At 42.7% G+C, this 24,722-nt stretch overlaps 1 protein-coding gene and 1 long non-coding RNA gene across 2 annotated transcripts in view; one reads left to right on the forward strand and one right to left on the reverse strand.

Annotated features, from left to right (window-relative positions):
• Positions 1–24,722, forward strand: part of LOC142883700 (uncharacterized) — a 58,983-nt gene that overhangs the window by 24,194 nt on the left and 10,067 nt on the right. The window contains exon 2 of the long non-coding RNA XR_012926073.1: positions 10,055–10,339. This is a non-coding gene — a long non-coding RNA (uncharacterized LOC142883700). The remainder of the gene's footprint in view (positions 1–10,054; positions 10,340–24,722) is intronic.
• The window catches only part of wdr27 (WD repeat domain 27), a 210,966-nt gene continuing 191,878 nt past the window's right edge, over positions 5,635–24,722 (reverse strand). The window contains exons 21-25 of the mRNA XM_076018799.1: positions 24,041–24,162; positions 20,890–20,987; positions 16,164–16,266; positions 13,744–13,842; positions 5,635–5,764 (exon numbers count right to left, since the gene is read on the reverse strand). Coding sequence (XP_075874914.1) covers positions 5,651–5,764; positions 13,744–13,842; positions 16,164–16,266; positions 20,890–20,987; positions 24,041–24,162 — 536 coding nt within the window. The 3' untranslated portion in view covers positions 5,635–5,650. The remainder of the gene's footprint in view (positions 5,765–13,743; positions 13,843–16,163; positions 16,267–20,889; positions 20,988–24,040; positions 24,163–24,722) is intronic.

A 24,722-nucleotide genomic window follows, 5' to 3' on the forward strand; every position in this document is an offset into this window, starting at 1 on the left:
CCTGACATACTGCAAGACAATTGCAGTGGATTTGCTTGGGTTTTAGTCCGTGAGAGTGAAACAGCCCTGACTTAAAGGCACTAAAGGATCTGTCATAAAGTGGGAGTTGTGTCCTCCTGTGTTATATTTAGGGGAATGCAAACACCCCCTCAAGCGGATGTACTGACTATCCGAAACTCGACTCATCCTCCCAAAACAGATTAGACATAAATTGTATCGCAGGAGTTGTTTTTTCTGAAATGGGAATCAGCTGCCATTTAGAGAATGGCTTTGGTCAAACCACTCTGCGGATTTTTCCACCCCCAATCCAACAATAATAGTTTTACAATGCAGCTGGATCGCTCCGATCAGAAGTGTAAAGCCTTGTTAATCCATCTTAAAAGTCTCACATCCTCAGCATCTTTTTAGTTGTGAGGAAAACGGAAAGCAGACACACAGAAGAAATGTACCGAGGAAGACAAAAGAAGCCACCCCGCGGTACAGGAAAACAATATTTGATGTGAAAGAATGGCCCTGATGGTTTTTCTTGGAGGAGAGGATGTTTTCTCTTTATTCCAGACTGACTTTGAGTTCCCCCAAGATAACCCTGCTGAGGAAAAAATAAAAGCAAAACTAATTAGTTATCCTTGATTGTGAAAGATTTATCTAAACACCTTCCAGTTCTTTATAAAATACCAATTTTTTTTTATGACAGCACCAACACAAGCAGATTTGTACATCCTATTTGAAATAGATGGTACTTTGCAAGAAGCATACAGCTCCTGCAAAGACACTGAGGACATTTGCACTGGGCAGGAACTATGTGATGAACAACACTCGGAGTTCCAGCTGAGAATTTCCTGTTAATTATTGGCTTCAGGTTTTGGCATCCTACCGCTGTCTGTACACGGCAAGTATGAGGTATTTGGGGCATATGAGTTTTTGATGCAGCCACAGTGAGGGAATAACGCCCCTCGGGTTCATTCGAGGAAACGAAAAGCTGGCAAATGCAAAGCTGAGAAATGCTGCTGCCTTAAGTCACCGCTCAAACCAAAATATGTCGGCCGCGGTCGGACGGCAACTGCACCATCTGAAAATTCAAGCACAGAGAGGCTGGTCGAAATACTGTATTTGGGCATTTGTCCCACTTAGATTGATGTCTGCTGAATCTGGTTAACAGCGATGAACAACTTTTTCTCGAGCGGTGTTTTTTTTTTTTTTTAAAGATGTGATTTTGGAAGCATTTATACCTCCCGGTCAGTAGGTGTTGCCCTCATTCACACCTCACTATTCTATTCCGAAACTTTCCAAGTTTCCAACAACTAAGTCCCATGGATATTTGTCAGGGTTGAAATGGCAGGAAAAGCTAGTCAGCAAATCCAGTAAGGAACATTTTGTGCCATTAATTTGTGTGATAAATTTAGGAAAATTCTCTATCATGTTTGTCATTGTGACATGTTTTTTAGCAAACAGCATCATACAACTGGATGTAATTTCCGCTAATGCTGGCAAGCGATAGTTGACGATCCAGCCAAAAACAACATTGCTTTAGCTCAGCAAAAATGTCAGCTGCTGTTAATTGTTGCGTAATTTATTTAGAGCTTGGTACATTTAGTCTCAAAGTTTTATTCTTTTTTATTTATAGTTTTTACCGATTGCTGCCCTCAGGGTTTTTATTTCATTTGAAGATTCCAAAGATTTTGCAGGGCTGCTTTGATGGTCTTGTTCAAGGAACTGGAACCTCTTCTGAAGCCCACCTGTTTCCTCCATTCCTCCTAGAAACTCTACAAGGATTTTGCATTGATTCAGAAAGATTCATATAAAGAAAGATTGCATACGTATATTTCAGACTTGAGAGTTTCTGCCTTGTGCTCTGGATGACACTATTGGCTAGTGATGGGTTATTCCGTCCACGTGAGCACACGGCGGCACAGAGCATTCTAAGCTTGGTACAAAGAGATAGTTTCCTTCATTTTTCTCTGCTTGTGTGGCTCCAACTGAATACTTCAGCCCACGGTCACAACGTTCTTGGTGTGAATCACCGGCATGTTTATTGAATACAGAGACGCCTGATGTGGCCTTCAAGCCGCAGATAATTAGATTGTATTTCGTTGAAATTCCGACAGTCATGTCAGTGTTCTTAGTAATGCAAATGAACATAGGAGGACATGAACAAAACACATTGCCTATTGGCAAGCAGAAGAAAGAATAAAGTTCCTCACTACCCCATTAAAGTTTGATGAAGTCCAAGTTTTTTGGTTAGCGGTGGTAAGTACATACATATTCTCTTTTCTCACTAGATATAATATTATAGCAATCTTGTTTTACTCTCTACTGGGTCAATTACATTGTATTAAAGAAGGCAGAAATCATCTTCAGGCCACAATGTAGCGCAATGGAGAAAGCAGCCGCTGCACCCATTTCTCACTTTTACTCTTGATGTTCCTCACTTCTGAGTGAAAGACCGTTATCTCGCTGCTGTCATGTAGTTTGACAAGGCCATTAGTTAACAGCAGGTGTTCAGGAACTACTTCAGCACTGTCATTAAAGAGGCCCCTCATAAGCTAAATCACATGTTTTGATTCCGCTCCACAGTCCACATTAACAACACAGAACCAACAGGAGACTTTTGTCCCAGATCATTGCTTCAATACCCTTTATCTTCTCCTCAAAACTTATGCATAACTGGAGCCCCCGATTTATTTTTTTCTCCTCCTGGCCCAAGGAGATTTCACGTCAAAGAAAAAGAACAGAAGTTTTAGTCGTGTGCGTAGCTGTTCCCCTCCCTTCTCTTTGGCTCGCTCTCGCTTCATGAAAAACAAACGCTCTCATCGTTGGAGGTCCGCGGGGGTTTCATTAAAACGCACATGTCCTGTCGGGATGTGGAGGCCGCTTCCTTTATGCAAGACACTCGCGAGAGAAAGAGGAGGTGAAGGTTCACACATCATCTTAAAGGGCAGAAAGCCAGTAAATGACCCAAATACATTGCAGATGATAATATCGCAGGCATGCAAAGACTTTATAAGTTGGTGTAGACGGAGCTTCTGTCGAAAATGTCACATTATTACCTCTGTGGATGTTTGTTCAAAGTAGGACATAGTTTACTGCCTTTGCGAATCCTGAAGGGCAACATCATCATGCAGGGGATCAAACGTTGGGCCGATCTGCGGGTGTGGCTATCACAAGCTCATAAACACTTGATTCTTCAGTGGTGAGATCGATCCAGGGACTGTGGCCACAAACACATATTGTGGAAGTATGCGAGAGCTCTCTATTATTCTGCTTTGATGTGCGAATGTGCACTCACTGAATTTTCACACTTCTACAAAAAGGCTCCTCTGTGCGCTGCCCTCCAGAGTCTCGCACCTTGAATGCAGGCCAAGGCAGCTGTTGCCACTGTTTCATATGCATTCGCAGTCGAGACGGAAACATGACGCTAGCGCGTCTGCTGCTCCGCTGAACGTAAACTGCGGCCTCTGTATATGAGTGGGTTAAAATTGATAAAAAATGACAAGCATGAATCAAGAGCAGAAAATTGGCAAAGACAGGGAGGACTCCTGGAAATTCACCTCCGTCTGAGGGAGTTAAGACAAGGCAGTCAGCGGATTTATATTTTCATCCCCGGAGTCAGCGTCAGATTATGCATCAAATGCAATATCTTTTCCATCATAGAGAAGGGATGAAGTGGTGCTTGAAATTTCATTCCTTAACAGATAGGTAGAGTTTTCCTTTGGTCGCTCTTAAAGGTCCAGTGAGTTAAATTTGGTCTGATTTATGATTTTAATATTGGTAAAAGCTTAACATACTGCCCATGAACACACAGTACAGTAATGTATGCTTGTATGTAAGAATATACACAGAGCAAGGGTCGTTAGTTGCCATCTTGCACCGCCAGTATCCAGGTTTGTGTGCGAATGCCACCGCTGGCAAGCTCGGGAGAGGGAAAAAGAGCAAAAGAGTGCCATCTGATCTAAAATGTGACCACTTGATGTCGCCGTTTCTTCTCAAAATCTCCAAATATTAAACACTTAACCTCCAAAGCGACACAAAGTTTGACCTGATTCAGTGCAGTTCGAGGCTGTTGAGGTACCATCTGTCCTGCATTGCAAGTGTTGTAATGTCCCATGGACACAATAAACATTTTTAATCACTTGGCAAAACAAGGCAAAACCAATTTCAGTTGGTGAAAATTAAGGTTCTGACAATAACGAATAACAAATACAAAACTAGTGATGTGCCTTTTACTTTTCTCTCGAGTATTAAGGTGTGTCCCAGATCAAATCTGTACAAAACACTTTTGCATGTTTCGGTCAAATTTGGTCATTTGTATTTATATTTGACATCCTGTGTTAGACTCTTCACACCCTCAACAAATGGCATGGTGGTCAAATTGGAATCAGGCATCCATGTTGGTGACAAGGTGGTACAGTAGTTAAAGAAGTTTGAAGGTTGGACTCCCACCGGTGGCTGCAGTTTTCATGTTTCTCTTGAAGGACATCCATCGCTTCTAAAGAAATTGATTTCCAGTTCAAGTTGACTTTGAGTTCAAAACCATGTTTATCCCCCTTTGTCTGTTCCAACATTCCTGTTTTATTTTGAAGGTGTTTTGTGTGTTTACAGTCATCACACTCCCTCGCCTTTTAATTACTATGATGTGTTGCACCTGCCTCTCATTTACATGCCCTCTCGTGTTTCCCCAGTTTCTCTGTCACTGCATTGTTCTCTTCTATTTCAGTCTCTTCTCTTCTATTCACCTATGTGACTAGATATGTTATTCAGTATTTTTTTGAAACGTGTTTTGGATTCTTTATGCTTTGTGGAATTTTGCAATTTATTGCTCAAAGGCTGGACTCTTTATTTGGACTCCAAACTTCAGGTATGTGAGTTCTGTCAATTTTCTGCTGACCTGAATTTCCTCCTGTCAGTTTGCTCTCTCCCTTCCACAGGTGTGATTGAAATATGTGTGGCGCAGTTCTGCCCACTTTGCCGGTGGAAACGTCCTATTATACACTTGTCTAAACCTAATCAAGACGTCTGTGTGACTGTCACACTAACTTTGGTCCTGCTGAAATCGAGCTCCGTCTGAAGTGGCCAACAATAAAAGTACAGCAAGACTAAAATGCACGGGCGTGTCACTGCGAACAGTAGTAGCATCTGGCTGTCTGGCAGCCAAAGAGGTCGCACCCAGCTGATGTCATGGCTCCGCACGCTGATCTGTTCAGAAGTGGTAACAGCCAGCCATTGTTGCAGCAGCGCAGCTAGTCCATTAGGAGGAAAACAAAACCTGAGGGCTCGGCCGTTCCAAAACATGACAGAAGGATGAGGCCGACTGTTCATAAACAGGAGATGACCCGCAGCCTAGGTAAACGCTCTGTCGCGGTGATCTAGGTTGACGCTGAAAGATCAACTCGCGCTGATGACATCACTTTGTGTGCGAGCGGGAAAAAGTGTGGGGGTGCGGGGGGGGCAGTGAGTGAGTGGAAAAGGGAGGATACTTCAAGAGAAGAACACAACAGTGCGTTTTAACAGGAACATCAAAACCTCTTTAATCTATTTTTGAGCTTCGAAAAACACAACCCTCGTGTTCCTCTTCGCCAGTAAAATTCAAGCCAGCGTGTTAAAGAGCAGCTCCTAATGAATCCTGCATGGTCCACGCTGCGGCCTGCTGAACTCATGCAGTCCTGACGGGGACGCCGTGCTCGGCGGCGCTGGTGTGGTGGCACAGAGAAACCCCGTTAGTGGTCTGAAAGAGCCTCAGCTTCCCATCCAGGGTCCCAGTCAGCAGCTGGAAGACACGCAGACACATAGAAACTCACATCAGTGGATGATACTTCACAGAAAGTGCTGTAGATCACTCCCCTCTTTTATTGACAAGACGTGCAACAGCACAGCTGGTTCGTGTAAATAATTATGCACACAACATTTTTGGTGCTTCACTGGTTCTTCAGTGGTTCTTTCGGGTAGTTGTGATGCTACATAGAACCTCAGCGATTCTTCATTGGTTCCTCAGTGCTTTGTTAAACGGTATATAGGTGCTATATAGCACCAAAGAAGGTTCCCCAACGATGAGCAAACCAGCTAGACAAGCAGCGTCCATGTGTCAACACAAGCGTGGATGTGGCACACAGACCAAAAGTATTAAGCTCTTTCTGTTGCGAAGAAACAAAAGGGAGGATAATCTCATCTTTGTCTCTCCCCCAGAACAGCAGATGATGGAGAGGAAACATTACCTCAACACTCTGGCAGCCAGTTACAGTCAACACTGATGGGAGCCGTCCACAAAATGAGACTTAAGTCTGATTTCACATCCAACATCGTGCAATTATCATGGGGTTGTTTTGTTCAACAAGTGTGACAATTTATTTTACTTTGCAAGTATGGTATATTGAGACTTTCTGGAGAATATGAATAGATTTACAGCATGGAACATCATTTCATTTAGTATTTTATTTAACAGCCCTGCGATAAACTGGCGATTTGTCCAGCGTGTCACCCTGCCTTCGCCCTCTGACAGCTGGAATAGTCTCCAGCAACACCTGCAACCTTGAGTCTAGAAATAAGTGAGTCTTGAAAATTGTCAATTTATCTTTTAGTTCACTTGAAATACACTGTCTCTTAAGATTGTTATGTGGAGATGGTTTGTTACCTTGCTTTCTAAACGATTAAAACCTTTGGTTTTGACTCTACAGACATTCCCCTTGTAACTATGAATGACTTTAATCAGCTGACCGTCTCCTAAGAGTATAGAATTCATGCAAAAGGAAGGAAACAAAGAGATGCATGTTGAACTGTTTATGACCCAACTGTATTTGAGAGTGTTTGTCTGGTAGCTATGAGGTGTCAGGAAAAAGCTTTATGTTGTGCAGTTGGCATCATATACGAGTCAGAGGAGGAAGTTGAAGTGTAACAGGGCAGCTTGCACATGAATGGGCCTTGGGTACAGTATCATACAATATAGTTCACACTATAATTTCAAACAGCATTGGCTTGTTTGTGCGAACACCCACATAAGCTGAAGATCATCGTTGTTATTTGGTGTTCCAGACTTTTTCCGTCTCTATTTGTTTTAGACGATTGCAAAACCACAGTATCTTTAAAAAAAGAAAGATAAAACAGTAACTGTAAATACTGAGGAATTGCCGAGAAATTATTTCCCTCGTGAAAAGCAGTTTCCTTCAGGACAAAAAAAAACAACACATCTTTCGCCAGCGAGCTAATTCCTGTGCTGGGAAACGGATTCCAAATGGCTCAGATGTGAGGATGACTCAAACAAACAATGAAAACTAAACAGTGGCATATTCACTCGTTCCCTGATGACTGAGAACTGCAGCCTTTTCTCCAGGAGCCGCACAACAGTTTTCAGTGTGTGTCACCGAACCTGCAGTCTGACTGACCATTTCACTGGCCCTCAAAGCAGAATCCTTTCACCATGACCTCCTGCCCAATGACCTAAATAAACAATAGCCGCCCAGTCTGGGTCCCGCCCCCTCAGCTGCAGTACCAGCCACTTAAAACTTAAGAGGGTCAGAGGGCAGCGCTATTAGCAACAGCAACTCTCTTCATGAATGGCCAGAGCCAAGAGCATTGGGCTGTGGAGCTGCCTCCACTTCAACACCCCTCCCAATAAAAATGTGGCCTACTGTAAAAACTAAGACACGGTTAAAAAAAACAAAACAAGAAAAACTAAGATGACGACGACAACAACAACAACCAAAAGGAGTGACATCTGCCACATTCCACATCTGCCACCTTCAACCTCCTCCACACAGTGGCTGAGGCAAATGTAAGCTGATGGGGGACTGAAGGTCTTAGACAGAAGTCATAACTTGTTGCTGAAGTGATTCACAGTAGAAGTACAGCAGCGGGTCATGCTGGGCCATGAAGACTGCGGTTCTGAGCTTTCCCTCAAACCCTCCCTCTTAGAAACACACACAATTTCCATATTTTTCTCTCAATTCAAAAGGCAACTCTAAAAGAATTATTTTACAGTGCCAGATGTCAGGAATCCACTCCTGTCATCACTGACAAATACTGCTCCTTTTTGACTCCTCGCTCACACATGTCAAGTTTGAACATCAAGCCGAGTGAGACATGGGTCACGCAGGAGACAATGTTGACGTTGAAGCTGCATCTTTTATGGATCTGTTGTCGACAGCTTGAAGTCCTCAAAGGATTTTTTTTCCCCAAAATTGGATTTTGGAAGTCGTAACTCATCAAATTTGCATGACATTACTTTGCACGTCTTACATAATCACAGTTGTAGTCAAGACGGTCTGGCTCAATACTAAGGAAAAAAGATTCCACAAAGTGCGATGCACAGGCTAAAAACGCCATGATGGCTTGAATTCTTTTTGTAGGAATAAAACTCTTCTTTCAAAAAAACTAAAATTGTGAAACGCACAGAACATCCGTTTGTATGTACCTGTTTGAACTACTGCTCGGCCTTTGAAGATATGAAGAGCAACAACTCCATGTGGATGGGATTCGCCAACTGGCTAACGCAGACATGAAAAATGAGAATATTCCATGTTGTTCCTTTCATGCTGAGAGAGGAAGGAGCAGACGGTAAGGGTTCACCTGCTCCACTGTGTCCATTGTGGTGAAATAACTGCTTGTGAATTATATGATCCCATGGGGATCATTGCAACATCTGATTCATTTTATACATTGATCATTCTTTGAAACTTTCGGTATTTTGTAACCAAGACATTATGTTATATACATTGAGATACATGCGTGATTTATGAAAACGTATAAGACATTGGGTGCAATTGAATAAATGTGAGCATTGTTGCAGCTAAACAGCATGATAGATTTTTAAGGATGTCATTGTTTTAAAAACAAAAACTCTCACTAAAATGTCTGTCTGTGTCTGTAATATAACCTGTCCTGCTAAATGTAATGATTCCTTAATTTGTTATATGTCTGTCTAGGTAAAGTGTGTACAGAAAACCCTTTTGGAAAGAGAAAAAAAGTACAGAACAATGCTGCCCAATCAGACTTGAACTGGATATTGTATACAAGGGCAATAGCAAAAAGCTTGAACGTGATGCAGTGTCCAACTCAACCCTTTCCCAAACCATGCTCTAGTAGAGAACCGTCTTTCGTGGAAGCAGCCATCATTTGAAAACCCCCAGAAGCTTTCAGTTTATTCACTTTTTCCCCACAATTCAACACTAATTTCAGAGCCCAAGGGACTATCGTTGCTCCTGTCACACTCAGTTCTGCTGAAAATTGTGGATCTTGCCAAAAATCCAGGCTTGAAATCCCAGCAAATGGAGCTGCTTTGCAAGGTTATCCAAACCCACTGCAGCAACAATCCTGCGGTGATAGTCATCAGCGTTGGATCAAGATCCTTCATAGTTTCATTGGAAGCACAAATTAGTCAGATCTGTCTCCTCCAGAGGTCTTAAGGGAGGCCACCTGTGACAGACTTTGCTCATTAGGACGAGTGTTCCACTGTTTCTTTGAAGTCTTACGGGAGGACGCTTCAGTAATCCCACTCACCTCTCTCACCCTTCTTGAAGAACGTCTGCCAGCAACTGCTTATGTCTCGCATCTTCCTCAATGAAAAGCTGAATCGTGTCCCTCTTGTAAAACAAATAGGGGATCAGACTCTGAGCAGAAGTGTCAGAATTTAAGACCACCTTCAGTGGATGTAATGTTCGCTCTGACCACAGCTAAAGCCCCTTGCTCTTCTTTCCCTTTCAGCTGTTACCCTTAGGTGTCACCACAGTGAATCATTGAGACAAAACCAAGGTTTTTGGCCAGTGTGCATGATAGACGTCACAAAATCTGTCTAGACAAAAGTCCCCATAAAGTACAGATGAGCATCAATCCATCACAGGAAAACAACGGGTAATGAGAACAGTTGAATTCCTGGGACTATGTGGCCCTTGCTAGTGTGTGTGACTTGGAAATGGAACCCAGACTCCCTGTCTCCTCAAATCACAGGTCACTTCACAGGTAAACAGAACTGTCAAATGCTGTTAAAATCACAAAGAAAAACGTATAGGGACCACTTTCGGTCATTCTGATGGACCTATAACGAAGCCTTATTTCCATGTTTCCATAGATCCGTCCAAGTGCTCATCCATCCATACATCATCTTCTTGCTACCCAGGACCAGGCTGCTGTGCCAACAGGCTGCGTGGGATATTCCGGACGTCACCATCCCGATCAACACATTCAGGCCACAATAAAAGTTCCAGACGTGTTGCAAGTGGGATAATCCAACAATCCATCCAGCCAGTTGTGCGTAGGCCTCCAGGGCTCCTCCCAGCTGGACGTGCATCGGCTATTTCATCCTCCAGGCATCCCAATCAGATGCCTAAACCTTCGCAGCTGGCCATATCAAAAGGTAAGAAACAACAGCTCAACTTCTAGCATCCTGCCAAAAGCCAAATTCCCGACTTCATGTCTGAGGCTGATCCCACTCACCTCATGGAGAAAACCCGTCTCGGGGCTCTTGTGTCCATGAAGTCCAGATAAGAAAAGGTGTTCATAGACAGCGGCTGTAGCAGAGATTAGCTAATGAAGCGCATCATACTGCTTCCTTCTTTTTTTTCCAATAGTGGGGAATAAGGTGAAAGTCAGTGCTGACGCCACAGCCAAACCCTGTGATACTTCAGGTGTCTTGCTTGGGGCGGTAGTTTTCTGGAAAGAGAGTCATTTCTCCGCTGAATCTGATCTCAACCACTTCACATCTGGCATCAGCAGGGGAGATTAAAGAGATCTGCTCAAACAATCAGAAAGATACTGAACATAAAATAATAATAAAAAGTATTAATAGAGGCTAGAGTTTGATGTTTGGGGGAAAAAAGACAGCCCTAGTTGGAAAAAATGCCAATACGTCTTTTACTGGGTAAAAACTGTGCCAACAGATGATTCTCTATTTTTTACCTTTGAAGAGTTGAGTAGTTAACTGCCACCTGTAACAGACTTTGCTCATTTGGACGAGTGTTCCACTGTTTCTTTGAAGTCTTACGGGAGGACGCTTCAGTAATCCCACTCACCTCTCTCACCCTTCTTGAAGAACGTCTGCCAGCAACTGCTTATGTCTCGCATCTTCCTCAATGAAAAGCTGAATCGTGTCCCTCTTGTAAAACAAATAGGGGATCAGACTCTGAGCAGAAGTGTCAGAATTTAAGACCACCTTCAGTGGATGTAATGTTCGCTCTGACCACAGCTAAAGCCCCTTGCTCTTCTTTCCCTTTCAGCTGTTACCCTTAGGTGTCACCACAGTGAATCATTGAGACAAAACCAAGGTTTTTGGCCAGTGTGCATGATAGACGTCACAAAATCTGTCTAGACAAAAGTCCCCATAAAGTACAGATGAGCATCAATCCATCACGGGAAAACAACGGGTAATGAGAATAGTCGAATTCCTGGAATTATGTGGCCCTTGCTAGTGTGTGTGACTTGGAAATGGAACCCAGACTCCCTGTCTCCTCAAATCAGTGCATCATGGGTCTTCACAGGTAAACAGAACTGTCAAATGCTGTTAAAATTACAAAGAAAAACGTTAACTGAGTAGTTCATGAAAACTTTTTGAAGTAACCCGGGCAGCTGAACAGCAAATTGCTTCACGGATCAAGACCAACAATGTAAATGATGAATTTCTCATTTTATCCACTAACTCTTGACAAATATGCAGTACACTGAACCACCCGTGCCAACTTGTGTAAACAAACAAAAAGCATATTTAGTACCACTGGGTTATTGGCAATCACCTAACTTTAGATGTTGTGTCCATTAGTGGCGAATGGAGGAAATTTTTCAGGTGAAAATATTTATAGTAGTTCTTTGATTTATTGCAAACCTGCTGGAGCCCTCAGAAGTACATTCGGCATGCTTTATTAGCTGTGTGTGTTAAATCTTAGGAAGGTTCACAAAGTACAATACGAGCGTGTTCATTAACACATCACAGAGCAGAAACAGGTTACGGTCAGAATGTGGAAAGTATTTATGTTGCAAAAGGTTTTTGTTTATTTATAGATGTTAAACACATCCAACTTTACCTGGACCTTTACAATATTAAAATACTGATGCAATTTGCGTAAACCTACAATTGGTGCGCTGCAAGTAATATACTAGTTCGTTTCACTGACCTCCCGACACATTTGATAGCACGAGCCTTTCATGTGTATGCTAATTTTGCTTTGCAACACGTTTCCAACCCTCAAGCAACAGAATGTGCAGAAATTCTAGGAGCCGTCTGTGACTGATGAAGTGCATCTTAGAAATCTGCAGATTTCTCTTTGACCAGTAAATGGCCACGGATCAGACTTTCCACTTTCAAGGTTGGAAATGTGAATGCATCACTGCGCGGCAAAGTTTCATCCTGACGGGGCTACAAAGACAGGCACGCAGATTTAAAACATGTGCGCTCTCTCGAAAAGACGAGCCAACATGAGGTCTCGTGAGATGTCCATCAGAAGATGTTGATAGTTATTCTTAAAAGAAGCATCTCACGAATGCACTTGCAGCAGTGGGGGGAAAAAAAAGCAGAAGCAAGCAAACAAAAACGTACTGAAAAGAAAAATAAATCAAAAAGCATATGTTGCTTTTCCAGAAATACTCGAGAGGTTTTGTTGGAGAAAAAAACACTGGTACTGGTTTAAAGTGCTGCTGCAACCTTTGATTTCCTGTTTCTCTGTGATGGCAATTCAAGATGAACACAAATACATCTGTGGTAGTATTAGCCTCCCTTAGTGCCTTCCTTTATATTTTTTTAGTTGGCCAAACTCCCAATATGTTTTTTTTTTTTTTTTTAATCTAAATTGATATTTAGGTTCAGATTTATTGCAAGGCAAAGTTAAGAAAACCAGACCAAAGTAATGCAAGATAAAGTACACACAGCAACTAAAACAGTGGAAGCGTTTAGAAATAAGATAGTTTTACTTTGGCTCTTTGTTCAGGCTGCATTTGTAAATTGCAATCTGTTCTTAATTGCTGGGTAAATAATGGTTGATAACAATAATAATGATAATAATGATAATAATAATAATAATAATAATAATAATAATAATAATAATAATAATAATAATAAGAAGAAGAAGAAGAAGAAGAAGAAGAAGAAGAAGAAGAAGAGTCAATATTCAGGAAAAGACAGAAAAAATGGAAAATCAAACACTTAATGAAGAAATCTAAGAGCTTAAGTGAACAAGCACGATCCTGTGCATGTCTTTTATCAAGTGCGTAACGATGCAGCCAAGCCAGGCTGGAACAACCCAGCAGGCAGCCAGACATAAAAGCCTGAAAAGTAGCTCAGTGTAGCGTGCACAGTTAGCAGTCCTGCAGTTTGCTGGCATCGAAATGAAAGTCGGTAAACTAGCCAACGCTGCTTACATGCACAGACCAAAAAGCAATGGTAATTTAAAACAACAACTTGTATTGATTCAAGATGGTAACACTCGCAGCAATGATAAGCGCAAGCTGTTTATTTTTTAGGTAAACTTGTCCCATGCACAGTGTTAACGCGTGTGTTGTGGAAAGCGAAGCTAGCATGACTTATCTTAGTATATTCAGCATTATTCTTATGACAAGAGTGTTATTATCTCACTGAAGGCAGACTGACAAAGAACCAACTAATGCTGTACATATATGAATAAACATGTGTCAAGTTGTCTGTAATATCTAGCATATTTGGAGAATTACAAAAACCTCAACCTCTAACTGCCACAAGTAGCATGTAATTGTTTAGCGTCTGTGTTTTGACAGCTAGCCACACCAAAGAGGCAAGGCAGAAAATAAAGTTCTTACCTCTGGCGTTGCAGGATTGAAACTCACATTCAGCACCGTCTCTGTGAATTTTTGAAGTTTGTGGAGGTAGGCGCTGCTTCGGATGTCATACACATAAGCCTGGAATAAATAAAGATGTAAAAACGGTGAGAATGGTGAGAGGAAAACATTTTAATCGCAAGGGTGATTTTCTAACATGCAAGTGCACAACCTGCTCATTGTCAGCAACCCTTTTTTTTTATATATATAAAAATGGATGGTGGTTGATGGTTTGCCTCTGTGCCACGAACGCAAATAAAGACACGTGGGGATGTTTGTTAGCAGACGACAGCTCATCAGATTCCTGCATCTGTTTTGCATTAACTAAAAAAAAAAACTAAAAAAGTTTCAAGCGAGCTCTGTCAAATGGTTCGTGGGTAGAGAATCTGGACAGGTCCAAGACACATGACGTGCGTGGTGCCTACCATGGCATCAGATACTTGGAAGAAAACGTCTCTTAGAGGAAAGCCCCAATATCACTATCAGAAATTTAAGCAGGCGTAACAGAGACTGGCGTATGGAAACTCCATTTCCACCAAATTTGGAAAAAGTGGGGGAAAAAAAGAAAAACGCCTATTAATAATTGATAACATGACAGTGACTACGAGAGGAAAGTCAAAACATTCTATATGTCAGGTGTCCGTGCACAGGTTAACGCCTGACGCAGTGCAATCCTAATCCACACAAGCTGTTTTTGCTGTTTTGTCTTTTGAAAAATGTGTAACTTGATCTGGGGAGTCGTATTTGAGATTTAAGCCACTTAATTTTTTTTTTCCACCATTGCCTTTTTGATATATTAAGACAAGTACAAATGTGTCTGGCCTGTGTAATTCTCAGGGCGGCTACAAATAAGTATGGCGGAGCTCACCACCAATACCCTCTCCCGATTTCCAAGAATCTTTGGAAATGTCGGATCAGGATAGAGATGCTTTCAAAGGTCCGCGCTGCGCAAAAAGGTCCCATGATTAATGAAAACCAGAAGCCTGCATTGAGTATTTTGCTACAAGTATTTCACCACTTTGAACAAGCTAAGACACAAGTGGAAAACAGAGACAGATAAGGAAGGATTCTTTTTTTCCTAAAAGTGCTTTGAAAGTGAGAGAGCGGCACAGGATGCTGGAAAAGCAATTCCATGTTTCCACTTTGACATTAATTGATTTGACTTCTATGGAAAAAGGCTTGGGTCCAAACAAAAATGTCAAGGTAGAGCGAAGGGACTTCACCTTAAACTGGGGTGACCAGAAACCTATTAGTCATGCTTGTAACTCTGAAAGCAATTTAATTAGGTCCTTTGTTTTAGCCCCAAACCTTTTCGAGAAGGAAAAGGTCACTTGTTCCAATGTTGGCGTACAGCAGCATTTGTCTTAATAATCTACACAATTGACATAGACAAAGAGTGGAAAAGCAAAATTCCAGAGTTTATCAAGGTAGACTAACGTATTACTTTACCAGTTGTTTACAGAGCACACAGCATAAACAAAAATAACTTAGAGTGAATATTCAACCAATTGCTAAGTTTTCCAAGCTTATCCTAGTTTGTTATCTTGTAATCTTGTACTGCACTATTCATATATGACTATCTATCCTCTTGGGTTTCTCGATTTGGTAGAGCGGAAAAATTGACACCCTTCTGTAAACTTTTAGAGGATCAGCTGTCAGATTTGCCCGTCTAGTAAGCAAACTGGCCTATTAGCTTCTGCTGAAAGCTTGACAAGCTCCCTTTTCTGTTAGGGTTGTCAACATTGGATTGGACAATCTTGGTCTAAGTATGTGATTACAGGTAATTTTCCCCCTGGTTTATTTTAACATCGCAGGATCTGTTTTTGTCAAGCTTTTGTGAAATAAGGCCATACTGATTACAATATGTTCTTGCTTTCTTTGCTACAGATTTACTAAAATCAGAGAACTGGCAATACTGCAGCCTTGACAGCCTGCGTCCTTCTTGTTGAAGTCATATTTTATTTCACTCCAGTAAAAGCCCAAATGTATTTGTCGCCTTAAAGCCAAGAACAACAAGAAGGTTGTCCATGGTGGAGACTTGAGATTTTATTGTCTCGCAAAAGGGAAATTTGTTTCCATGTAACTGCACTTTGGAAAAGACACTACAGCAATAACATTAAGTGAATGTAAAACAATCATGTCCAGATACAGGTTGTGCCTGTAGTTTAGAGTGTAGTGATTGTTTTTGGGCAACCACGGCTGAAAGATTTAAGCTTTTCCCAGGGCAACCATATTTGCTATTGGATTTGCAATGCATGTTATGACCTTATTGAGTTGGCAGCGGGTGGACCAATTTAGCTTGGCAGCGGAGGTTTAAATGGCGCGTTTTCCAGTTTTCCAATTGGTAACAGACAACAATCTAAAGAAGCCAGCAGACGCTGTATAGAAGTTACGTGACTTACACAGTTGTCTTCTGAGCCCGTGGCGATGAAGCGGCCACACGGCGAGATGGCGGCCGTGCATGGGTGACAACGGTTGACGTGGTTGTCGAAACGCCGGGCACACCTGGGAACCCAAACACACAATTATGAGCCAAGTTAAAGTCAATTTGACGCCAGACCTGAGCCCAGAGGGCTGAGCATTTGATTTGACTCTTGTATTTTGAAACCCTCTGGTAGTATTTGGATTAAGCTGCCTAAAATTTTAAAACCCATCGATTAAAAAAAATGTTTAACAATCCTTTGCACAGAATGCCTTAATCTAAACTCCATTACTCGCTGGGTATGAAAAATATTCAATTTCAATCTCTAGAAAACCAGGTGCAATGTTAGAAGGCTTTGTTCACTGGCTCAGCGTCTCTTTGTGCTGCGGGAGTTCGCCGAGTATTGACAAAATCTATGGAGAGAATTCTGGTCACAATTTCAGTTTTACTCAGCTTTCAAATATTATTTCTAAGAAGTAATACATCATTGTGTCGGTATTAATCATTTAAACATGAGTGATTTGCGTGACAGGCATATCCAGACCCCCCCCACCACCACCCCCACCCCCACCCCCACCACCCTGCACTGCAGACCAACATCTCGACAGCCTGAGGAGAAGTGTTTCGTAGGAAAGGAGAGATGTGACTTAATTGCACTAACAGCTAGTTGAGCTGGTGGCTGACGTGCTGGCAGGGGTCGGACTTGTGAACAGCACCTGTCGAGATCTTGTCATTGACGTTCACATGCTAATGTCATTAAGTTGGTCCCGAAGTAGGTCATATTGTTCGGTCGCCAAAGTGAAGAGCCCGACACTGGCGAGCGAGTCAGGAGCCTTCCAAGAATTGATGCAAAAACTTTACGAGGCTTTAAAGTTGACTTGACATGAGGACTGTGTCAAAGAGGTGTTGATTTTCGCCATGGATGAAACCTGGACAAGAGAGCTGTGCTCATATTTTATTTCCCGTGGAAAAAACGAAGTTGACGCCGAGCCTCGACTGTTAGACGACGGGAGAATAAACTAACAAAATGGAAAGTTAAGTTTGAATGTAAGGTTTTCGCAGGGTCATTTTACAATTTCTGTAAGCGTTTTATGTGCTTTTTTGTAAGTCATACCAAAGATTTGATGGATGAGGACTCTTTTTCCTCATTTATTCCACATGACATAACCTGTTAATACCCCACTGGTAACCTGTCAGGTTCCCAGGGTCAGCATGGGGCTCTCATGTTGGGTTTGGAGAGCACGCTGGGCCAAATATCACAACGCACATTTTCTCAGCGTTGCGTAAGACGGCTTGCCGGCATTTGCCTGATGACTAACGCAGACTCACGCCGCAGCGAGTCGCTCCGCTCGGGTATTCATGTCAGTCATCGAGGTAATCAGCAGGCCAATCAGAGCTCCTTCACTGCAGCTAGTGTAGTTCATCAAGTCTCACAGTGACAGCAAATCAGGGGAGGGCTCATTTTTCTTGCACTATTACGTTTTATTTAGTGCAGATATGCACCGTGCGTACGCAACAACTCACCACTGGATGGAACATTGGTGTTACGGAAAGACATCAGAACTGTACACAGGTAGATTGCAGTCTGATGTCCTATCTAATCTGAATTTCTTTTTTCTTTTTGAGCATAATGGCTCGTGTGTTGTGGCTTAACTAAACCTTGTGTAGGTGTGCTGTGGGGATTTAGATTGTTTTCACACGTGCATTGCAACGTTGCAGAAACTATACCTGTTCCATAAGGACAGTGGTGCTAAGGGTTCCCTCTTTTGGATTTTGTGTTTGTGTGCAGAGAGAGACATCCTCGCTACATTGAGGATTGAACACCATTTTTGGTCCACACCTGTGACTCAATCTTGCACTGTGTTGTTCTTATGGTAGTCCTCAAGCTTTTGTTTTGTTTTTTTTAAATAGAGGCCAATACTTTAATATTAATTAGATTAAGAATTTTTTTTAAATGTCAATTTGTTCTTGTTTTTCACATTTTGTAAATCTAATTTACTGCTGTGGCTCGGCGAGGAAATTGATGGCCGGAGAGTTGGCGGTTCAAATCCTGGCTCCAACTGTCCTTGGGCAAGACACCGAATCCTCAATTGCTCCCAAAGGGGCTGGCAGCACCTTGCATGGCAGCAGCCGCCCATTGGTATATGAGTGTGTGAGTGAATGGGTGAATGAGAGGCCATTGTAAAGTGCTTTGTGGTAACGTGAAGGTCCTGGAAAGCGCATATATAAGTGCAGTCTAATTACCATTTACCATTTACTGATGGTGTCATCCGAAGGAAATAAACCAGGTAGATGTTAAAAGAGACTTGTCCACTTGTACCCTGCTTTCATCCTATGACAGTAGGAATAGGCTCCAGCAGGTTTTAAAACAGCTTTCCTGTGCGCACTAAAGGCCATGTAGAATAAAACAGTCTGACTAGAATGAAGAACAGTCACGTGGGAGCCAAATGTTAGTGAAAGTTTACTTTAGCAAAAATAAATGTTAATTTAATTGTCATGCTCCTCTTTTTATAGTTAGTCCTGGCAGAGAAACAGACAAGTAAGTAACACAGTGGAAACATAAGTGCTTCTCTGTATAGTCTTTTTTAAGTGCACATATGTTGCAATCCCAGAGGATCTCCAGCTGGTGGTGAGCAAAGTCTGGTAACAGCCCTCAGAACACAAGTAGGCCAAGGAACCAGGTGATAGTATTCATCATATAGTGAGGATGAAATTGAGTGATAATGCATAACAACAGTCTGAGACATCAATAGAATTAAATACTTGCTGAGCCAGAAAGAACATTTGGAAATCCAGGAGAGGCCAACTTGAATTATCCGCCTTATATGGATTGATGGAGATTTGCCTCCAGGCGCCAAAGACAACTCGTCTCAGCGCTGAACTTTGGAACTTGAATGCCGGCCAAGTCAATTATTTGGGCTGTTTGTGCAAAAAGAATTATGTTTTTGATTTAAATATCCGTTAATTTAGCGCTTCCAGGAATAGCACATGGGAATTGAGAACAGTAATCATTTCTCCATAAATGCTTTAGCGTTTATTGCTTTTGGTTAATTTGATGAAGAATCCACTTAACCAGACCAGACTGAATCATGAACAGAGTTATTGGGAGTGATATCCCAAAAAAGAAGAAAGTAACAAAAAAAAGGGTGGAGTGCGTAGACGGGTCAAGCCCAAGGGCGTCCACTGTGTGTCATCTCTACTTGCATGAACAATCATGAGAGAAGCTGTCGGTGAGGACCTTCACAGCTCAAGCAGAACTGTCTCATTTAACAGGCCTTGTACACGTAAACTCCAAAGAAGGGACTGTGTTGATATTATGTCCCATGTGGCAGGTTCCTTCCTGGCCTCCCAAGCACTGTTGCACTCTGCTAACTTGCTGGAAGTGCTTCAACTGACAAATGCCTCGGTGTCTTTCTCAATCCCACTGCTCCCCGTTTTCCTCTGAAAGCTGCCTCGACCGAGCAAGACAAACAAACATTGAGCTTCATCTCGGGGGGACGTGCCGGTGTGATGCAATGTGAAGACGAAGCAGTGAAAACATTTTCCTGATTAACAGCAAATAGGATGCAGATGATGCGATTAGTTGGTCATCAATAATGAGATGACCTTTTGTGATCCGCACTGCCAAATAACAGAAGAAGAAAGAGAAAAGAGGAGCTATTGCTTGTGTTGAAAGTTTGAAATCATCAATTAAATTGCAATTACAAGTGAGGGAATGACATCACTGGAGAGAGACAAAGTGGACTTGAATTAGCCTTGACATGTTTCAGCTTACAAATTAACCTTTTCTGTTTGCGGATCCCTCTTTAATTTTTTAGATCACTGTGTGATCCTAACAATTCTTGATGGAAGTGTCAGCCAGTCCAAACACTATGGCAACAACTGTGGCAGCTCATGTTGGCTGCACTGATCAACCCTGTGTGCAGGTTGTGTGTACTGCTATACTCCTTAGTAAATCATTGTTTAAATGTCAAAATTTCAAAATAAAAGGACACACAAGAAACGGTCCAAGAATAAATCTACTGTGTGTACTGTACACCAATGCTGGAATCAGTATGTTTTGTTTTGACACGGTTGTCTGCTCCTATTTAAAGTGTTAATATCACTTTTGAGCAGGCTGAATATTTACATTATGCGTTCTAGTAAACCACTTGAAAAGTAATTCATGCATTACATGTGTTTGCTGTTATAAAAGACAGGTAAAAAAAAATGTTTTGTTCCAACTTTATGGGTAACTGCGTATCTGCATGTGTGTAAACGTATTATTTTGGAAGTTTAGCTCAAAGAATCTTCCTGCATATTGAGTCACTGGGATCTCCAAGCCCCTGGCCATCCATGCTGCAGCCTCCTGTTACGGAGATTGCAGTGAGCCGTTGCAAAGGCCCATCTGAAGTTGTGACTATCATGACTAATACACCGTTTTATGATTATGGTCTTCATTTCAGAAGAGTGTGTTTTCCATCATGCAATTACAGATAAAAGGGAGCGCGTATGCCATTATGTTTTGGCTCGGCGTTCCGTAAGACCTGTAATCTGACCATTTGGACCTCTGGTGCGCCACGCAAAGCATTCCAGGAACATAAGCCTAAAGTGAACATCTTCAGATGTCGCGGTCTGTGACCTGGTTTTTACATTATATGGTGCCGTTCACCAGCTCCGACAAAAAGGAGGATAATAGTACCAACAGAAAAGGAGGATAATACTACCTTAGCGTGCGCAGGTCCCAAATCTTCACACCATCTGTGACAGCGCTGGTGAGGAAGAGATTGTAGGAGTCCTGAGTTTGTGTGCTGAACATGGAGCCCTGCGCGGACAACAGAAATGACGAGTCAGCGCATGCCTCAATGAAAGAGGTCGTTAATCAAGTTTTGTTTTGTTTTCCTTTATCCACTGCTGCATAATCATTATTCCTGCGATGTTCTGTTTTTGTCAAAACACAGTTCAGTTCATTGGGGGGTTTAAAAAAGGAAAAGACTGGAATGGACACAACATTTCCGTCAACTTGTCTTCTCGTGATCGTTTCCATCTTATGGGTTCACCTATAAATGAAGTTTCCACCTTGCATATGTGCATAAATTCCGCACTGACAGTGAACAAGTCAGACACGGAGAGAGTTCGGTGGTTAGTTTTCTCCTCTTTTTTTTGTTTAGATTTCCATTAGGAGTGTGAGAACAGGAGTCTGAGAGGGCATTTCCAGTTTAATTTTCCGAGAAGCCCTGCGCACTGATGAGTTCCAGGTGAAGTTTGCAGTGGAAGCCATGGAACTTTCAAGCGCATGGGTAGGGGGGGAGAAAGCTGCTCCCAGTGCTGCGCTTCCTACTGTTCAGCCGGGATTTGGGAATATGAACGTGGAGAGGTTAAGAGTGATGTTATGTGCACTCCCCCAGGCAGGTGGTAGTGGTGGTGGTGGTGTGTGTGTGTGTGGGGGGTGATCCCTCTGATCTGCAGGCATTAACCCCCGCAGGCCTTAAAAAAGGCCTCTTGGGCATTTTGGATGGGGGGGGGACCCCACATTGACGCAACGGCCGAAGCTGAAATAACAGCTGCGCGGAAGACAATGGCTGGCGTGACAAAGACCAGGCATCCACATGTTGAAGGAGCGCCGTCAGCTGTGCGCCACAGACGAACGGGTTAATGCCGCTAATCCGTGCCAGTAGCTGCAGTGTGTCCTGCTAATCCCGGCCGGCCTCGGTGTCAAGTATGCACAGGTTGACAGGCAGAAGTGACTGCAGGGCCCGAGGGCTACGGGGGTGGAGGGAGGTGCAGGGCAAGCACTTCTGTTGTCAAACTGTGGTTTGCGTGCACGTGAGTGACTGAAATTGTTTTTGTTGCATTTGCAATCCTGCTGATTAAAAAAATCTGACAGGACAGTAATCTTCCAGTGATAAGTCCATTTAGGATGTTTGTCAGATCCCAAATAGGGATGTGGAGAAATTGTGCTGCCAGTGCTACAAGAGTGAAAAAAAATGTTGCAGGTGTGTATTTGTTTGTGTTTTTTCCTCCATTTTTCTCGACACAGGAAGCCCAAAATGCTTTCACACATGTCAAACTTGCTGGAGCCCTTGCAATTTCACAAACTTTGTCACTTTGACCCTTGAATTGTGCGCCACTTTCACTCGACCGCTCACCCTTACAGCTGAGCAAAGCACACAAGATGATGGGTACCCATTGACCAGTAGCTATGTTTACATGGACACAAATAATCGGAATAAAGGCCCAATCAGATTAATCGTGCGTCATGTAAACACGTCCATCGGAAGATTCTGATCTGATCCGGTCCATTTGGACAGACATTTCGTTCTGAAAGAGAGAGGTGGTTTATGCCGATCATTATTCTGAGTGGCGTCCATGTACACACCCATTCGGATCCCGTCTTGCTGGTTGGGGTAAATTTATCTCCACTGTGCATGTGTGCTACGTCAGCGTGGCGCGTTTCTGCCTTTGCTGCAGCCGGTCGTTTTTCGGCAAGCAGAAAACATGGCAGGTGTGAAGCAAAACTGGTCTGTTGACCAGGGGGGGAGGACCGAACGCTTGGTGTATGTGTGCGCACGTCAAGATCGGATCATTATATTTAGTGTCCATGTAAACAGTGGATTTGGAATTCACGATCAACCAAGGTTTAGATCGGATTGGAGAAATTTGCGCATATAAACATAGCTAATGTTAGCTGTAGTTTCACACCACTTAATTCCCTTCACACTGTTTTGCTCCAGGGCTAGAAACCTTAAATAGTGTATGTCCATGACAATACTGAGACACTGCACCACTGCTACACCGCTACTGCTTCACTTTATTTCTGTTTCTATGGTGAGGAAAACGAGCCTTCGCTCTGGTAAGTGGAGATCTGCGTTACTTTGAGTGACGCTTTATTAGATTCCCCGTGGCACCGTAATAGATGTGGGTGCAGCCCCAAAGCTGTCTGCTAGCAAGGCCATCAGCAAACTGGGGCCAACCTTGGCCCGGGACACTGCTGTGGGAGAAAGACCACATAAACCCCCGAAATGCATCATGGAACAGCGCTAATCCACGGCCATCAACCAGCATGGAATCTCCTCCTGACATCGCCAGCGGCCGTCTCAATCACGACACGCCCAGGATTTACATTCGGTCGCTCGGCAGGGTGAATGATGATGCTGCTGCTGACGGCACATCCTGCCAATCTGTCACGCCAACTTCGGTGCAACCAATGAAACCTCCCTCTCCATCCCATCCAACCACAACCTCCTCCTTCCAGACCACAACCTTAAGACTAACTGCGCCTTATGCAACTTGTGCAATGTACGCGCCTTATGCAACAGGAGCGCGTCTGCCAAATAGGTGGGTGACGGTTCTCACCCCCTTCGACCGACACGAAATGGAGCATAATCTTTGCGTTGCGAGCAGGACGTCGTCGCGAGGCCTGTCTGCTCTCAACTGTAACGAACTGTCAGAGAAGCTGGAAAGTTACAGTGAGGAAGTTCCTCAGGCTTTACGTCTTGAAGGTTCATGTTATCATTTCATTTTTTTTCAATATTGTAACGTGCAGGTTTTTAATATCGACTTCATTAATTCTATTGCGTATGACGTTTTGAGACACCTCCCTTATATTATGATATATTGCATTACGGTACGAATCATCAAGTCTCGAAAGTACTCTTTCAATTGGTAGAGGAGTGCTGTGTGCACTTCTTTGTCGCACATCCAAGACAACTAAAGGGATTTAGTTCTGTTAATTTTTCCTTTCTAACAATTCAAAAACAAACCATTGGCGTGTTTTGTCAGATGCAGTCACACGCTCTTGAAACACAAAATTGATTTTCTGTAAATTCGCTGAAGCTACACTTGGGAAATCCCAAAAGTGTCTAAGTATAGCCTTACATTGTTCTGCATGATGCAGTGAACGGCTCGACTGTGGGCATCAGGCACCGCTGAGGCAACAGAACCCTTATTCACGTCGAATACTTGAATGGAGCGATCGGAACCGCACACCAGAACTATGTCTGAGACAGCAGTTATGGAAACACGTGGCAATTCATTGTTTTTCCAAGCGAAAGCCGAGAGGCAACTGGCCTAAGATGTCTGGTAAATAATTATTGTGATAATCTACGAAGATTTAACTGGTAAATTCATTCTGAAAGGGGGTATTATCTGGTATGTTTTGAAGCGATGTTACATGAGGTACTTGTCTATGTCAGGAGACAGTCTGTAGATTTCTGGTAGATCTTTTCAGCTTAGCTCAGTTTATCTGGATGGACACTTGGCGCTAAGGCTGAAAAACAATGCACTATTCTTTGTTTCCTCCAGAAAGTTTCAGTGTTTGGTTTGTTGTCAGTGAGCTGCAAACAAAATGCATTCTGTTTGTTGCATGGAAGAACCGTGCTTACCACTGAGGCTTTACAGGAGAAGCCAAGAGAGCTTATTCTTGGTAAGAACAGGCACTCTTTTATAAACCTAACCGAGTCAGAAATTGTCCTGTCCTTTCCTTTCCTTCTATCAATTTCCAAATTCTGACTGAGACCTTTATATAATCTTTTGGAATTCCCGAATATCTGCCCTTTGC

The sequence above is a fragment of the Nelusetta ayraudi genome, unplaced genomic scaffold (genome assembly GCF_046127955.1).
Source record: "Nelusetta ayraudi isolate G7.1 ecotype Tasmania unplaced genomic scaffold, CSIRO-AGI_Nayr_v1 ptg000008l, whole genome shotgun sequence".
Classification (NCBI taxonomy): Eukaryota; Metazoa; Chordata; class Actinopteri; order Tetraodontiformes; family Monacanthidae; genus Nelusetta; species Nelusetta ayraudi.